Below are 18,330 nucleotides of genomic sequence, written 5' to 3' on the forward strand. Positions count from 1 at the left end.
TTATACAAGCTTTATTTTTCCGAGCAACAGCCAAGAAGTCTTGATGACTTTCTACAAGGTCCCTCTTGATTGAAGCCCAAATCCCAGGCTTGTTGTGATGGGAGGAAAGCACTGATGATGAGTAATTAGCGACTCATTCATAACACCGTTTGGCCGCGTTCCATTCATAACTCTGTGGCCAGGTTCCAAATCGTGCACTTGCACACTTCAACTTCATGCTGTGTACACTGGGTACTTCGTTCATGAGTGCGAATCGATGACAGTCATCGAATACGTAGCGGAAATGATGATTGCAATATTTATCCGTTCCTCCTCTTCTTCTTCTTCATCTCTCCTTTTTAATTGTGAATTGCAACCACTGGAGTTGATTCTTCCCTTCCGCTACATACAAGATGACGATGATTGAGGTTGGTTAAGCGCCATCACGGCGCTCATTATTTGCGGCGTGCCGAGTGCTGCATCCAGGTACCGGCGGCGTACTGCGTTTTGCCGTAATTCACAGTGTGAAGGCACTTACGCCTTGAAAATGCTAAGTGCAAGTGCGGAATTGTGCCGCTTGGAAGCGTGCCTCGGGACACAAGCCGACACGGCATGTGTGTAAAAATATTCCGACTTATAAAAGCGTGTGTACGCGCACCTGCACACGCTAGCCGCGTGATAAGTTGCACTCCGCCTGAAAGGTGCATTGCAAGATTTCAACCATACAAAGGTTGGTGCACGTATGAATGGTAAAAAACATATCGATATGACTGCTGATTGGACTAATCCATGAATCATGGCGCTGCAGTGGAACATACGTACGGTGAGTGGCAACATGTCAATAATTCCGGAATAAAACCGGAAGTATTTCATTTCACTGACAAAGCAAGTGTGTTAAACTTTTGGAGTGTATAAGGTGCATCTAAAAAAAAATGAATATAAAAGCAACAAGACATAAACATATCAAATGTGTACAGTTGAACATGGATGATATACATTTTACATGAATTATCGTAGCTATGAGTTATTTTTTGAGGTCCCTGCTTTTATTACTGATCACGGCAAAAAGGAAGTTGCAAGAAAAAAAGAAAGAAAGAAATCATGACAATACCAAAAAATAGATTGATTGATACTTTATTCATATTGAAGACAAATTCAGGTCCATAATAATAATAATCTGTGATGGCAACCAGTCCAGGGTGTACCCCGCCTCTTGCCTGAAGACAGCTGGGGTAGGCTCCAGCACCCCCGCAACCCTGGTGATAAGCGGTAGAAAATGAATAATGATAATAATAATAATAATAATAATCTGATAAGTGGTACAAAATGAATGAATAATAATAATTATTATAATAGTAATAATAATTATTATTCTAATTATTATAATAATTATTCTAATTATTATAATTAATTATTACAATTATTCTAATATCAATAATAATCTGTGATTGGCTGGCGACCAGTCCAGGGTGGACCCCGCCTCTTGCCTGAAGAAAGCTGGGGTAGGCTCCAGCACCCCCGCAACCCTCGTGATAAGCGGTAGAAAATGAATAATGATAATAATAATAATAATAATAATCTGATGATAAGTGGTACAAAATGAATGAATAATAATTATTATTATAATAGTAATAATAATTATTATTCTAATTATTATAATAATTATTCTAATTATTATAATTAATTATTACAATTATTCTAATATCAATAATAATCTGTGATTGGCTGGCGACCAGTCCAGGGTGGACCCCGCCTCTCGCCTGAAGACAGCTGGGGTAGGCTCCAGCACCCCCGCAACCCTCGTGATAAGCGGTAGAAAATGAATAGTGATAATAATAATAATAATACTAATAATAATAATCTGATGATAAGTGGTACAAAATGAATGAATAATAATTATTATTAATATTATAATAGTAATAATAATTATTATTCTAATTATTATAATAATTATTCTAATTATTATAATTATTACAATTATTCTAATATCAATAATAATCTGTGATTGGCTGGCGACCAGTCCAGGGTGGACCCCGCCTCTCGCCTGAAGACAGCTGGGGTAGGCTCCAGCACCCCCGCAACCCTTGTGATAAGCGGTAGAAAATGAATAGTGATAATAATAATAATAATAATAATAATAATAATCTGATGATAAGTGGTACAAAATGAATGAATAATAATTATTATTAATAATATTATAATAGTAATAATAATTATTATTCTAATTATTATAATATTAATTATTCTAATTATTATAATTAATTATTACAATTATTCTAATATCAATAATAATCTGTGATTGGCTGGCGACCAGTCCAGGGTGTACCCCGCCTCTCGCCTGAAGACAGCTGGCATAGGCTCCAGCACCCCCGCGACCCTCGTGAGGAAAAAGCGGTAGAAAATGAATGAATAATAATAATAATAATAATAATAATAATGAATTTTATTTGTAATGCACTTTCCATCAAATGAATGATCTGAAAGTGCAAGAACATGTACGGAAACGGAGATATTTTGGTGTAAATCTGTGAAAACCAGGCCAAGTTTTGATGGTATGAGCTCAACCTGTGGAAGCAACAACAACCAAGCCATTCCACGTTGATTGGCTTTTATTGTGAAAGTCACTTTTTCTTCTTAATAGACTAGCAAAGACCGGCAGAACAGTTCATAGCCACATTTTTTTTTATTCACAGCTCCCTGCATAAATTGGGTCGGTGAAAACAAAGATGCCACTGAGGGTTACAACTGTACACACACACACACACACACACACACACTATGAGGCTTATTATTTGTGTGCTTGCAGAGCGGCATCAAACATCCCGTCATTTGCATATCATATCACAAGCCCCGTTGTGCTTAACTATGAATTTGACCTGATAAGGTTTGGGTTGCTGGTGAGGGTGGGGTGCTCTTCGCCACCCCCCCCCCCCCTCCTCCCTCACAGTGGGAGACGCACTCAATATAGACAAAGCCCGTATGCATATTTTGTGAGTTCGACGCCACCATCGCGCGCCACCTGCATCGCTATGGTGTCACGTAATCACACTAATCTTGGCTAACGCTAGCGCTGAAGTTTCTGTGTCATTCGCTCGGCAAAACACTTTCCATCTCATTTGACACCAGCGTGCTTTTATTGTGCCGCCGCATCCCCGCTGTTTGAGGCCGAGCCATCTGTGAATCCAAGTCTTTTCATCCCGCTTTGCAGATGCTGAACGCCGTGACGTGTTGACATCTTTTAAAGTCATTTTCCATTTAACAAATAACAAATGTGTTACATTATTCGTATTATGTTTGCCGGTATAAACATATTGATTAGCGCCCGGAGTTGGGCTGTTAAATGAGATAAAGTCATTTTTTTTCCCCAGAAAATGTTGGTTTTAAGCTTCCATCTGTATTTTTATATCTGCACTCACAGTCTAACATTCATTTTCTCCCTTTCCCTCTTCCCGGCTTTTCCGTGGATGCTCCTGGCTGATGTTAGTCTCACGTGAGTACCTCCTCCCAACACAAGAACCTCGGCTTTAATGGAAGAATCACTCTGACTTTGCAAAGCTTACAGTTGTTTATGCGGGTGTACTCGCCTCCAGGTGATTTCAACAGAGAAATCCTGGGACCACATCTTCCGACTGACGGGCCCTGGTGCGGACCGGGATCCCAAAGGTCTCTTCACCATCGACATCGACACGGGAGACGTGTCAGTCACCCGCTCGCTGGACCGGGAGGCCATTGATTCCTACCAGGTCAGTAGTTTGTTGCACATCAGTTGACTTTACTTCAAAAAAATATGAAATATGCAAACGTGCTGCATCATAAAAACTAATTGATGCTAGCTTGTAAATGAATTACATGAATGAAATTACTAAATACTTAACACTTAAAAAGTGAGTTAGATTTACTCATTTAATTTGTATGTTGCCATTTACAGTGTATATAATAAAAATAATAAAAATAATAAAAATAATAAAAATAATAAAAATAATAATAATAATTTTTTAAAAATATTTTTTCATGATTTTTATGATTTTTTTCCCTCCTAATTTCTACTACGTTACCTTGCATTACTCCACAGGAGATGTACTCGCTGCACTGTGTGTGTATCCTAGCAAATACACAATATGGCAATGTGACTGTATGAACGACAAGAGGTCTCAGTCCGTTCAAGCCATTGTTCTAGTCCTATGAAGCGTCTAGTTTCTGAACCAATGCATCACATGGTAATATATGGAGGGTCCGAGGTCAATTCCATTTATGTGATAAATTTCTAAGAACGTGATGATGACATCTTGCAATACTGCTTGTTGATCGTCATAATTAATGAGACAACGCTACTAAATATATATATATATATTTACTGTATTTTTTAGCTTTTTGCTTTCATTTTTAATCAAACAAATAGTAGCAATATCAAAGCGTCTCCCCTAGTACCCAGGGGAGTGTGTACAGGAGTACTAATAACATTTTTTCAAGGTTGGAAGTTCTGACAATGAAAGGAACGTATCTTTCATGCTCATCCCTGTTTTTGGTGCCCATTTTGTTGCCTGCTTTTTATTTGAGACGGGAAGTAGGACAGGAACAGGATTTTTAAAGTGTCTCTGGTTATGTAAGTTCTTACGTTGAGTGTGATTCACGCTGTCAATATCTCTTAAAAACAGAGCCAAAGCTTGTGCAGCAGCGACACAAATACAACACGTACTTGACAGCTTTCACGCAATCATTGCGTATTAAAATGTTTGTATTAAAACCGGCCCTTGAATATTGAAACTGCAGGATGAAAGACCAGGTTCAGTTGACTTCATTTGCTAATTCCCAGTCTTATTCTCTTCATGTTATCAATATGTTATTAATTTTAATATGCACAATTTGCAGCAATTCATAACAATCAACAATACTTGGCATGAAAAGCACATTCCCGTCAACCAAATGTGTTCAATCCGATTCCATGCATTTAATAACCTCATTAATGGTGCTTTGGCCTCAAACTTCCTCAGCTTGTGATTTTCCTGTTGCCCTCCTCATTTATTCTCCAAGCCAGGCCTGCGTGTCACGTTATTCTCTCCCCTTATCACGGAGAGACAGAGCGTCTGTGACCAAATCATGACTCGGTAGAAGGTTCCCCTATCAGCTCTGCCCTCAAACGTATCCCAGTTAAAGTGTCCAACGGTGCTTGGAGACTGACCCAGTCACATCCAGTCCGGGACTAACGCCGCCTAAATGGCGTTTGCTCTATTAAAACGTTGTGGAAATAAATGACAATAAGGGTTAATTTTGAGTGCGACTCATAACTCACGTAGGATGTATATTAAAAGTATTACAACAAAAAATTAAAAAAGTCTATTGTGTGCCAAAAGCTGATAAAATACGTCGACGAGGTGGCCAAATGCTGTTTTATGGTGCAGATACAGTTCTTAACCAGCCATACGTCTTGTCCTAGGCAATAATACGTAGAGCTATAGCTTAGGACTTAAAGGAAAACTGCACTTGTTTTGGAATGTTGCCCATCATCCACTATCCCTAAGTGAGGCAGGAAAACAACAACGTTCCATTAACATTCCGTGATGTGCATATTAACCAAGCTGGGGTACATTATTCTTATAGGAGCCTACACCGATGAGTTAACTTTGGAGTGACAACGGTGATATGCAGTCCTATGTTCCCCGTGTATCAGAATACGATATACTTGATGGACAGGCGTCTGGTCGGAGTTCTTTGATTTCTTTTTCATTGGCTGTGATGTAGTCACTTGGAGCAGATAAGGATTTAAGGATTTGGACACTTACTTGTCCAAAGTACCCGGAAGCAGCATCTCTCCCGGAATCTGTCCTGATGTGATGTTAGTTGATGTGAACTCAATGGTAGAATTCTGACCAACACGCTGGAAGTACTTCATGAATGTGATTGTTACTGCATAGTTACAGCATAGAAGATGTCATCTAATTAGACCACTTTATAGGTGAAAGGTGAATTCCAATTACATTCTTTGTGGAAAAATGCCAGCACGAGATGGCAATCTGGGATGCACAGAAACGGGAAAGACGTGCATTCCTGTCTCACATAGGGATTATGAGCAATATTCCCCCAAAAGTGCAGTTTTCCCTTCATGTTGTAGCTGAGTTGAGTGTTTTTACAAATATACTGTAAAGTCATTAATCATTCAGCTGAACCAAAAACAAAACAATCAAGATTGGCCGGCATTGTTCAAGAAATTCCCCGCGAGAGGCAAACAATTAGCATTTCCATTAGCATTGCCACTTGCTGGAGAAAAAGCCTGGATTAGTAAATGTGATAAAATACGTGCAAGCGTCTGGGACTTGAAGACCACAAATGGAATAAATAGAAAAGAAGCTGTACATGCACCTACTGTAGTTCATTATTTGACAGGGTTAGTGTACTTTAGTGTACTTTGAGTTTCCTCCTATTGAGCTTCTTTTGGATGCTGGATGATTGGCATAGTTTACGTTACGTGTCGGGGAGGAATTTTATTCATCACACAGCATTTTCTATTTCACCTTTTCCCCACTTTGGGATTTGACTCCAGCTATTGTGAGTACCTTCACCTGCCTGCGCTTTAATTAAAGACCTTTACCTGCACTTGGGGTCACGACCCTGCACCACCTGGGGTCATTCATCCGTTCCAGAAGTCCCACCTTGAACTGAATCTATTTTCGCCATAAGAACTAATCCATATCCAATTAAATAAATACACAAAACTGGAAATGTTAGCGCCAGATATATTTTTTTTACTTTGACATTTGTAGTTTTTCATGCAGAAAATACTTTTTAATGCGTATAAATGATGAATAAAAGGGATAAATGAACATTTAACGTCACTTTTACATTAACGGATTGTGGACAAGATCCACTTGGACACCGACTTCCCCACGTATTGTAAATTCCCTCATCTTGGTCGTATCTGGAGCCAATTAACCCCAATAAACGGGGTACAACCGTAGACAAGGAGACCCGGATAATTAAGAATAGACATAATTGCAAGCTTGGAGGCTTTTGCTGACATAATTACACGTTGTTTTGAAAGCGACAAACACACAGGGAAATATATGATTAAGTTTAATTCACGCAGGCTGGCTCCTTCCTCTCAGACGTAATCAAGAATTAACTTTATACCCTCGTTATTCATTTTCTTTTTGTTTAAGAAACTAAAAGAAACGTGAGGTTATCCATTGTTTTGGTGTCGTTTTCAAATGGAAAAACTTAAATCCCAGTTCATGTTTTGCTAAATAAATCAAGATTGACCTCACACATATTTATTAGAAAATAAAAAAATAAAAAAAACATTGCCCTCTTTCTATGATGGTATTTGTTTTACATTTTGGTTTGGCATAATTAAGCAAAATACACCCACGCAGATGTTTATGTAATCCATCAGCTTTGTATTTTCATATCCAAACGCAACTGACACTTATTCAATATTATGACTGAATGGGAATTTTAGACAGCCGTAATGTAAAACGTGGAATGGCCATTTGACGGCCGTTCCACGTGTTGTTGCTGCAACTGAAAACTGGTGTTAAATTCCCTCTACTGTTTTCTGCTTGACTGGGCTATCATTTCCAGGGCTTTAGAGAGACGATACGCTGCCCTGCACACAGGAAATAGTCCTGCTGGGAACGTATTCCCAGTGTGTTGGCAACAGATCAACACACACACACACACACACACACACCTATACAAACACCAACACAATTGGTGCAAACAGACGTATAAAAAGTACTTTGACAGTATTGGGAAATGGCGTAGTGTATCAGATCATTACAGCTACTACTGGTAATCAGGGTTTTGCACTTTTTACCTTTCCTTATGGATATGTCAGACACGTCATAGCACCTTTTAATAATAATAATAATAATAATAATAGCTCCGAAAACATCACACATCACAAGTTTTATCCACTCTGGGAAAATATGCTTTACATTGTACTTCTATTAGATATTTATCTCACGTTCCATCTTTGCTTGTGGTCAGGATCATCCCACTCCAGGGGTGGGCCCCCCCCCCCCCCCAGTGTGTAGTACATTGACCCCCCCCCAGTGTGTAGTACATTGAGTTTGCAAAGAAAGAAAGAAAGGGAGGACGGGAGGAAGCAAGCAAGGAAGGAAGGAAGGATGCAAGGAAGGAAGGATGGAAGGAAGGAAGCAAGGGAGGAAGGAAGGATGGAAGGAAGGATGGAAGGAAGGAAGGGAGGGAGGGAGGGAGGGAGGGAGGAAGGACGAAGGGAAGGAAGGGAGGAAGCAAGGAAGGAAGGAAGGAAGGGAGGGAGGGAGGGAGGGAGGAAGGACGAAGGGAAGGAAGGGAGGAAGCAAGGAAGGAAGGAAGGAAGGAAGCAAGGGAGGAAGGAAGGATGGAAGGAAGGAAGGGAGGGAGGGAGGGAGGGAGGAAGGACGAAGGGAAGGAAGGGAGGAAGCAAGGAAGGAAGGAAGCAAGGAAGGAAGGAAGCAAGGATGGAAGCTAGGAAGGAAGGACGGAAGGAAGGAAGGAAGGACGGAGGGAAGGATGGAAGGACGGAAGCCCAGGAAGCAAGGAAGGAAGGATGGAAGGAAGGAAGGAAGCAAGGAAGGAAGGAAGCAAGGATGGAAGGAAGGGAGAAGGAAGGAAGCAAGGAAGGAAGGACGGAAGGAAGGAAGCAAGGAAGGAAGCAAGGAAGGAAGGAAGGAATGAAGCTAAGAAGCAAGGAAGGAAGGAAGGAAGGAAGCCCAGGAAGAAAGGAAGAAAGGAAGGAAAGAAGAAAGGAAGCCCAGGAAGGAAGGAAGCCCAGGAAGGAAGGAAGCCCAGGAAGGAAGGAAGCAAGGAAGGAAGCAAGGAAGGAAGGAAGGCAGGAAGGAAGTAAGGAAGGAAGGAAGGAATCTGGCATCTATATAAAGGTTCGTTCGTTTGTTTAGTCGAACGAACGAACGAACGAACGAACGAACGAACGAACGAACGAACGAACGAACGAACGAACGAACCTTTATATAGATGCCAACTTTTTTTCACCCCATGTGGCCCACGAGTCAAAATGTGTGCCCACCCCTGAACTGGTGTCTTGTCTACCTACCACACTCTTGTAGACCCCCCCCCCCGCCCCCCCGACACACCGCTGTGTATCTTCCCCCCAGATAACACGATTAAACAGTAAGAGGCCTGTTGCTCAGCTTCTGCCTGCTAATTAAACCTTTCCGCTTCCTGCTGGGTCACATGACAACGCCCGGTATTCATCTTGGCTTTTCATCTTGGCCGTTACCTTCTTACCTTCAGAGATGTACGGCACTTATAGGAGGTTGGGGCGCTTCCCTTTCCCGGGATGCTTCACCCAGCTCCTCCTGAGGCATTCCCAAAACATTGGGAATTGTCCAGGATCTTCTCCTCCAGACTCCTAGACTGGTTTCATAGCTGTTAGAATAAAATATCATAATAAATGTCTTATACTGGAGAGAGCTTGGCAAGGAAACTAATGTGTTTATTTGTCATGGTTTTCTTCCAAATACTATTAATAAGGAATATAAAGATTTAGAAACCAGGATGGTTGATTGAGCAACACACAAACAATCAACACCATTAGCGCAAAATATAATAATTGTTTTTAATATTTGATAAGACGCTTAAAGACTTAAGACTGCAGGTGAAACCTCTTTCCGAAGGATTATTTTGTATTTTTTCTGTCTTTTTAATAGCTCATCTTTTATTGAAGCCCAGAACTTCTATTTTTATCTGTCCGTTAGCGTCGTTCCTGCTGATGTGATGAAACATGTTCGATAAGGATCGCTGCGATAACGCCCCCGAAATGGGAAGTTTCCGTGCAAAACAAACAAACAAGCAAGCGATCTTTTGCTAATGAGCGCATTATATAATTTGCCTTCACCGAAATCTCCTCACTGACATGCCAACGGGTTGAAAACTCTAAACACGGGCTTTAAAGCTACAAATGAGATCACCAAGGCATACACGTTTCCAATTAAAGATTTAGAAGCGCTTGCTCTGACACGGCTTACACAAAAAAGCTAATATTTCATCTTCATAACACCAGGCCTCTCTGTATGCCTTCTTTCAACACTGCCAATTACGGATCATTTTATACTCTCAAGTCAAGCTGTTTTTGGCTCCATAAGATCATTATGCTACTTTGCAATGGATGGCCTGCTTTTCATAATATATCTACGCTAAGACACTGCATTTTCACTTCACATTTAAATCAGCTCAGCGGCTTAAAGTTCAAAGAGCTACAGCCGTAGTATGAAATAGCGCTGCTTCTGTCTTCGGCACGGTGAACATTGCATCATGATACCATTATTCAAGCAGGGCGCTATACCGTTCCTTAGTATTTACTTGGTAGGTACGGTACCGTTTTCTAAAATACATACTTGCTCATGTTTGGGAATTTACGAGTCCTTTTATATTTGTGGCATACATACAAAACCTGTTTACAAGATCCTACATATTGTATTTTCCGGACTATAAGTGGCACTTTTTTTCATAGGTTGGCTGGTCCTGCCACTTATACTCCAGAGCGACTCATAAATGAAAAAAAGTGTTGTATTTTTTTCCATTCTCACAGCTGGAAGTGTCGACCACAGACCTAAACGGAAACCTTGTGGAGGGGCCAGTAATTCTGGTGATCACGGTCATCGACCAGAATGACAACCGACCCATATTCAAAGAGACCCGCTACACAGGAGAGGTGCTGGAAGGGTCCCCTACAGGTAGGTGACGTCTGTTTTGGGACGACTTCTTGATTGAGCTGTGAGGACTGGTTGGATGTCTTTGTTGGGCTTGCTTAGCTACCTTAATAATAAAACATTTCATGTACATATTATGTCTGTCAAGACACGCTTAAATGGCCTACTATATATCTAGTAAAGGAGAACAATGGGCGGTTCCCCCCCTGAACTGTCAGACCTTTAGTGCAGTACTTGGATAAAGGTACTCACCGATGTAGGCAAAAATTATTTTTCTCCTTAAAATGTTTGGGTTTTTTTGAGTATTCATTGGATTCACATTATTTCTTATTGGAAAATATGAATATCTTTTTGTTGGAAGACATAATGACCAAAACCAAGGTTCCACTGTAGTGAAATCACATTTGCATTGTAATGATGTGAAATATCTTGGATTGATTAAAGCGTGTACAGAGTAAATAATCGAAGAACTGGACGGCGGGTGTCAGGCTCCACGGCGAAAGGGCGAACAGCCACAGAAAATTTCATATTTGAAAGATAAGAGGGAAAGCAGTGTAGAGCAGTTCCACAGAGCACCACCCACTCACCCCGTCTATTAGACTGCATTAGACGGGTCTGTTGTCCTTGGCGATGTCCAAGTCTGTGCTGAGATCAAGTAGCACGACTACAGAACATGCCCAGACATCAGAGGACATCACAATGTCATTGGTAACTCAAAGGGTTGCCGTCGTCTCTGTCGAATGTCTGACAGAAGCAAGACTGGAATTTCTCAAATATAGCGTGATTGTTCAAGACGGCAATGGCAGCTGGTTGGCAGCAAACTTTGCTGAGACTTAAATAAACGGAGGCGTCGAGATATATTTGCTGTGTGAGGATACATCCCAAGGTTGGCTTTAAGAATGAGTAACATGCTGCTTCAAAATAAGTAACACTTTGTGTCTTTCATGGTTTCATAACTGCAAGATCCTTAACTAGCTGTGCATGACGTTGAGGTGGGCCAAAATACACATTTTGTTTGCATTATTAATCAGTTCTAGAACGTTTGAACTCAAAACAAGTAATAATGTAAATCCAATTAATTTGTTGCAGAGAGCCAAACATGTTAAACCAAAAGATGTTTTTTTTAGTTTTACGATGATATTTTCATAATTAAGAATGCATATGGATAAATGGACATTTATCATGTTTAATTTGACTGAATTCATGACGGCGATGTGGCAGCGAGAGCCACTTTGCATTTAGAAATGACTTGTTAATTGAATTCAATAGGGGTTTTTTACCTTACCTTTTTTACCAAATACGCTAACCAGGGCGTACGCTAACCAGGGCGTACTCTAACCAAGGTCCCATTGTATTCCACCCTTAAACATCACGGGTTGGTCTTTAAAAACTGAGCTTTTGGAAAACTCCTTTCAAAACTGAGCTTTTTGTGTGACATCATGTTTTTAAACCTGATTTTACAACAGAACGTGTTATTGATTTATGGGGGTTGGTTTCATTTTGTGCAACAGGAAGAACGTGTGTATTGTAAGGGTTGTTCAAAGGTCAACTTTACCACACACGGGAAAAAGAAAACAGATATGTGTAAGTGGGTATTGATTATAAAGCTAATTATTATACATTTTGCATGAATTAATGAACCGAAGACTTATAATGCATGACCAAGTCAGTGTTGGTAGCCACTTTCTGTTTGACCAAAATGTCCACGACAGCCGTCAAATGTGTTTTTTGGCCCAGAATTGCCCCTCTATCCTGTTTGATTGTACTTTTCTATTTGATATTTATATTCAATTATGAAAGCAAACTCAGGTTTCCAGACAGCTCCCAAGGTACTCTCTTTCTGATCAATGCTTTGCAAAAATGTCACCCTCCGTGCCCTTCATTTTCCATCACCATACATGGGATGTCTTTGTAAATATTCGGCTTCAGCCTGGTGCTGTAAATCTTCACCATCTATTAGATACCTTTGTCATTTTGTCACGGTGTTGTCGTTTACGGCTCTCTGAGGTGTCGTCGCTGCTACCTCGTCTTTACCTTTTTGGGCTGACAGCCGTGCCCTCGTGCAGCGGAGATTATAAATAAATGTAGCCTGGATGTACCTTGTTCTATTTCGGGTTTTACTGCACCCTCCATGCATACATGGTGTCCTGACAGTGCGGCTATTAAAAGACATGTCAATTGAGGCGTATTTCCTGTATATGCAAAAGTGAAGTTATGCTGTCAATAGAAAATAACTTTTATACACTTTGACTTTCTGTGGCTTTTCCCTGCCTGGGCTTGGGGGGGTCCTGTCGTGTCCTCCCAAGGCTACACAAACACAGATGAATTCAATACGGACAATGAGGTTTTTAATGCAGCGGTAAGGCTTGGTGGCAGGCTTGTTCAAGGTTTTTTCTCAACGTTCTGCTCAGCGAAGAAGGTGATTTGAATGGTAATCACTGTTGGCAGCTGCCGCCACGCCGATGTATTCTTTGTGCTCCCACTCATCTTTCAGCTGTCGCGTGTGCACTTTCTGTTGCTGATGACAAAATGATCCCAAATCAGTTGATTGACCCCGCATGCCTCTGGTGTTCATGTTGTACTCGTTCTACCGATTTACTGAAAGTATGGCCGCTCGCTTCGACTGTCTGCTGTTTTTAGGGGAAAAAACATTGGAGTGGAAAGATTTACGGGTGCTATTTCTGTTGAGCAATGCAATGGACCACCCTACCAAAACCCTGGGGTCTTTTGTGACCTCTTGGATGCATCTTTGGAGTCACTTTGGTTGGCGGATTTTGCGGATAATTACCGTGGTTCACTGGAGTCTCCAAACTTTAGAAATGAGTTTATAACATTTTCCAGACTGATTTATCTTGATTAATATCAGTTAAGGTATATTTTCCCAGGAGGTGGGAGGGGGGTACTTTTACAATCAGTAACTGTTAGATTTGTTCACTTCCTGCTTTCCTAATGATAAAAAGTTTCATCTAAAAAATGCATGTTGTGTTGACTAATTTATTTTGTTTTCTTAAGTGTCATAAACACCACTGTATAAACATACTGGAATAAGAACCAACACAATTCATAAGAAATTATAGTTAATTAATAACGTATTGGTGTTCGTCAATAAATAAAATGCGGTTCTTCATATTGTTGAATTGTCGTTATGAACCCAAAAAATAGTATTTCAATCCCACTGTTGCACAAATCCTACAAGAGACCTCCTGCTAAAAAGCTCCAAAGTTAAAGTAAAGATATGCGTTCATAACAAGAAGTCATTTTATATTTAACGTATGTGTCGCCTTTCAGTGAATCTGCGATGGCGGCGGCGTCCGACAATAGATTTGCATTTGTAGCCTGCTGTGTGCGTTACATGTTTGCGTCTGGGCAGCAGCAGGAAGCTGGAGAGGAGAATGCCACGGTGCACTGACATTTCTGTACACGGCGATAAGAAAGGCAGCCAAATGGTTTCCCTCTATGTTTATTCCGCCACTCTGGCTTTGCCTTTTTGTTGCTTGCATTGTCTTTCCTCTTCTGTTCACCTCGCTGTTTGGTTTTCCACTTTTATTTTGACATTCAGGAATGAATCACAAGCCGTCTTTCTCACATTCGTCTTTACGACTCTTGGAAATGGACTCGTCTTATTTAAACAAATGCTGGATGATAAAATATTCACATTTATTCTTAAATAATAAACTTTGTGTTTAGTGTTCTTTTAATAAGCATTTAGGTAATATATAAGATGTAATTGGAGGTGATGGAGTATAAAGGAAAATAATAAGTCAGAGTCCAGTCTCTGTTAATGCTCCAGACGAGGTTGTGTTTATATTCGACCATTAAGGCCTGAGATCCTGCTGTGAAGATGAGATGCTGAATCTGCTCTGTGCTTCTAGTTCTCACAGACGAGACACTTTTTAACAGAAATCTATAATCATCAAGGATAGCTCATTTTGCCCACGAGACGCATATTTTCTTATGTAATTACTTTTTAACTTCACTTTTCTTTATAAAACCGTTTGTAGTTTTAGCTTTATTTTATATAAAAAGTCGACATTCTTATATTTATACTTTGTTGTAGAATTTTTATTTTTATTTTTATTTTTATTTTTATTTTTATTTTTATTTTTATTTTTATTTTTATTTTTATTTTTATTTTTATTTTTATTTCATTTTTATTCCCTCAGGTCTTTTGCTATTGGAATTTTGTGGCTTCGTTCTGTAGCGTTTTTTTTTTTTTTTTTTTCAAAAATACATGAATTGTTATAGAATACATTTTAATTTTCAAACACAAAAGTGTTTGAACAACAGTCTTTTATTGCAGGTTTGAATGAGCTCACAATAATACCCAATAAAACCACGAGCTATCGTCACGGCCGTTACCCACGCCAAACTGAAACTCAACTCTGAACCGCCGATGTCACCGTCAGGCCTGGAACCAATTAACCGTGGTAGGACTTAGTGTATGGATGTGCTGTCCTCTGGAATAACTCAACCCACAGCCAACACTTGAAGATGCCCCACAGGTACTCGGGTTTGCAGAAGTACTCGCCTTCATCTTTAGCTTCCTCAGCAAGGCACTTGATATTTTGGAGAGTCGTTATCATGTTGGAAAACTGCAAGGTAGCCCGGTTTCTGAAGGTAGCCGGACCAGGTTCCGTGTCAGAAAGTCACATCCCTTAATGATCCTCAGCTCCCGAGTGGCAAAACGCTCACGATCATATTGGTTCTCACATGTCTTACCACTTAAAGAATACCCAAAATATTGCATTTTCATTCATCACGCATAAAAGAATGACCAAATCGACATTCTCTTTTCCCGCCACGGTGACTTTTAAGCTATGTTCACACTGCAAAGCAAAATGGATTTCAACTGATGTTTCTCTGGTCTTTCAGAGAGCCGTTAGTGCCACTTGGAGTGGACACACACACACACACACACACACACACATCAAGGACATCACAAAGGTGTACACAAAGGTGCACAGGCACAATTTATGGCATGACAACGATAAATAATAACCTTGACAACCTCTGCATTGAAGAACGAAAACACCACCAGCCTTCCGTCGTTATTTTACAGATGTTGTCAAATCTATATCGCAATATGCTTATGTCTGCTGGGGGTTCAATTTGCCACGTCGTTATTTGCATCCGTCTCCATCGACCAGCACCACCAACACATGGCTTATCTTCACTGGGCTTACTTTTGTGTGGCTAACATTATCATAACAACTCATGTTGACAGGTCAGGGTAACGGACTCATGTGTAACCAGGCAACAACCTGGCAACAACCTGGCAACAACCTGGCAACAACCTGACCTGGACAAATGATCAATAAATCTGCACGTACACTCAAATAACTGAGATTAATATTATCCCTATCCCTCGTTTATTGTGGTTAATTGGTTCCAGACGAGACCGTGATAAGTGAATTTCTGCAAAGTTTGATTCCTTATTTATAAATGGAATATTATTGTAGTTCCAGTACAGAAAACCTTTTAATTATCTTGTATTACACTTGTATTACCCATTATAGTAGACATAATAACGGAAAATAAGACATATTAGCCATAAAGTAGACTCACATGTTAGCATGTTTTCTGCCTTTGATGGCTGTAGTCCCATGATTGTAGCATTACTGGCACCTAGTGGCCAGTGTAAAATACTACATGTCACGTTTTGAATGCGTCTTCTGAATGTGTTACATTTGTACTTTAGTTCAATTAAGAACTTTTTAAAAAATATGCTTTAATTTTCATTTCCTTTATATTTCCTATGCATATTTTTGATCATGGTCATCCACAAATCAGCGATACATTTTTCATTATTATTATTTTTTTATTATTATAGAGGGCTGCACGGTGGGAATCAAATGACCCAACCCAACTGAAAGCAAGAAAAGGGTTAAACGCGTCAATATGACGTTTTTTATTTTTTCCAACGAGTTAAAGTCGAGGCCGAGGGTGACAACAACACTCAACCTTAAGAGAAACCCATGCAGGAGATGGAAAAGGTTTCAACTGCAACGTTTTCCACAACTGGCAGGCAATTTGTTGCGTGATGGTTCCTGATTGCCACATTATGTTTTCTGCGTCTGTGCTTCTCTTTGACTGGCCGCCTCGGTTAGCTCCAGAACAGTCTCCCCAACCTGCTACCTGGTGACCCTCCATCCCACAGTGGCCATTATCATCTTGTCAGAGCGAGAAAGCCAAGCAATTTCATGTCCAAGGCGACTACTGAGACCGCTGCCCAATTAACTCCGGGACATTGTTGTGTTAGGATGAAATTAGTATGTTTTTCTTCTCTCTAACACCCCCACACCCCCACCCCCAAGATGCGTGGGTCTCATTTTGTTCAGTGAAATCCCACCTGGTCGATATGCAGTATATTTTCTTCTAATTATAGTTTGGTCACAATGAACTGTGGTGCATATAAAGACAAAATGGATATGCTTATGAATATGGAGGGAGTGCTGCTGTAAGAACCAGTACTTTTCAAAAATACATAAAGACCAGTGTGACTTATAGTCCGGAAAATATGGTGTCTACAGTATATTTGACATATTCTATGTTAATTAATGATTCCAAGTGAAATCTAGCTCTTTTCAATAGCCACGTATACATAAAGCCAAATATAAAGTTTGTTTTGGATCCAAACTCATAACAAGACTGGACAAGGGAAAAAATGCAATACGGAGTTATTCCAACAAGTGGGAGAAAAAGTCTGGGAAGTCGGTATGACATGATGTTGATGTTTACGTTTTACTGGGCATGCCCCATTGACTATTCTGTTGGGTTATAGCAAGAGATTGGAATATTCCTTTCCATGCTGGAACACATTCCTTCTGACAGTTTTAATTCATTTCTATGAAACAGGATTGAAATATTTAGGTTGTTATGACATCTGGCAGAGAAACCTTAACTCGAGTCCCAATTTTGATGGCTTTATCAACTTCACATGACCATCAAATACTCAAAAAGACACGGACTTGAGTCCAATGACTTAACTTGACAAAATGTCAAGCCAAAACGTGTCTGAAAACACGAGATGAAAACACTTTGGACTTTCACTTTTGATATCTAGTACAAACGGACACATTTGTATTTGGAAAAGTTTGGCCTCACCCATCCTTACGGTGAGTGGTAACACAATTTCCAATTGAAAAAGAAAGCGGGAGTATTCCCTCATTTGTATGTGCCTGCTCTCCTTCCACCAGTAAGGCATCATTGATTTTCCCTATGCCGTCTTAACCAAGCTATCTTCTTTTGAATTACCATAGGGAGGGATGTGCATTACAGCGCTAAGAGGAGAAATGTCTTCTAAATGGCCTTTATTTTCAATAGAGATTTGAAGTGAATATACGGCAAAAAGCCTTTCTTTGAATACATGTCTGAGGTTTGGAGTAAATCATTTTACTCCATTGGTGACTCGGTGTGGTTCCCTGCATCATTCCTGGACCAAATGGCTTCAACATCCATCTCTCCGCCTTCTGTGACCGTTTCTCCGTTTGGCTTTGTCGTGTATGAATATTATGCAGATGAGAAGTTCTTTAAATCAGAGCCAAGACCTGAATGAGGAGCCCCAAATATAGCGTGGTATGGATTGGAAAGCCGAGGTGTAACAATGGCTCAACTCTTAGATCCGTGGTGGCCGTTCCACTGCTTGAGCACCGCTAATCTTTTAAAGAGTTTTTATTCTTCT

General features: G+C 40.2%; 1 protein-coding gene across 2 annotated transcripts in view; it reads left to right on the forward strand.

The window, feature by feature from the left end:
• cdh13 (cadherin 13, H-cadherin (heart)) overlaps positions 1-18,330 on the forward strand; it is a 182,452-nt gene that overhangs the window by 88,237 nt on the left and 75,885 nt on the right. For both annotated transcript variants that reach the window (XM_058088199.2, XM_078791167.1), the window contains 2 exons: positions 3,570-3,722; positions 10,529-10,673. In XM_058088199.2, coding sequence (XP_057944182.2) covers positions 3,570-3,722; positions 10,529-10,673 — 298 coding nt within the window. The remainder of the gene's footprint in view (positions 1-3,569; positions 3,723-10,528; positions 10,674-18,330) is intronic.

Source organism: Doryrhamphus excisus, linkage group LG6 (assembly GCF_037039965.1).
Source record: "Doryrhamphus excisus strain RoL-2023G ecotype Guam linkage group LG6, RoL_Dexc_Guam_v1.1, whole genome shotgun sequence".
Lineage (NCBI taxonomy): Eukaryota > Metazoa > Chordata > Actinopteri > Syngnathiformes > Syngnathidae > Doryrhamphus > Doryrhamphus excisus.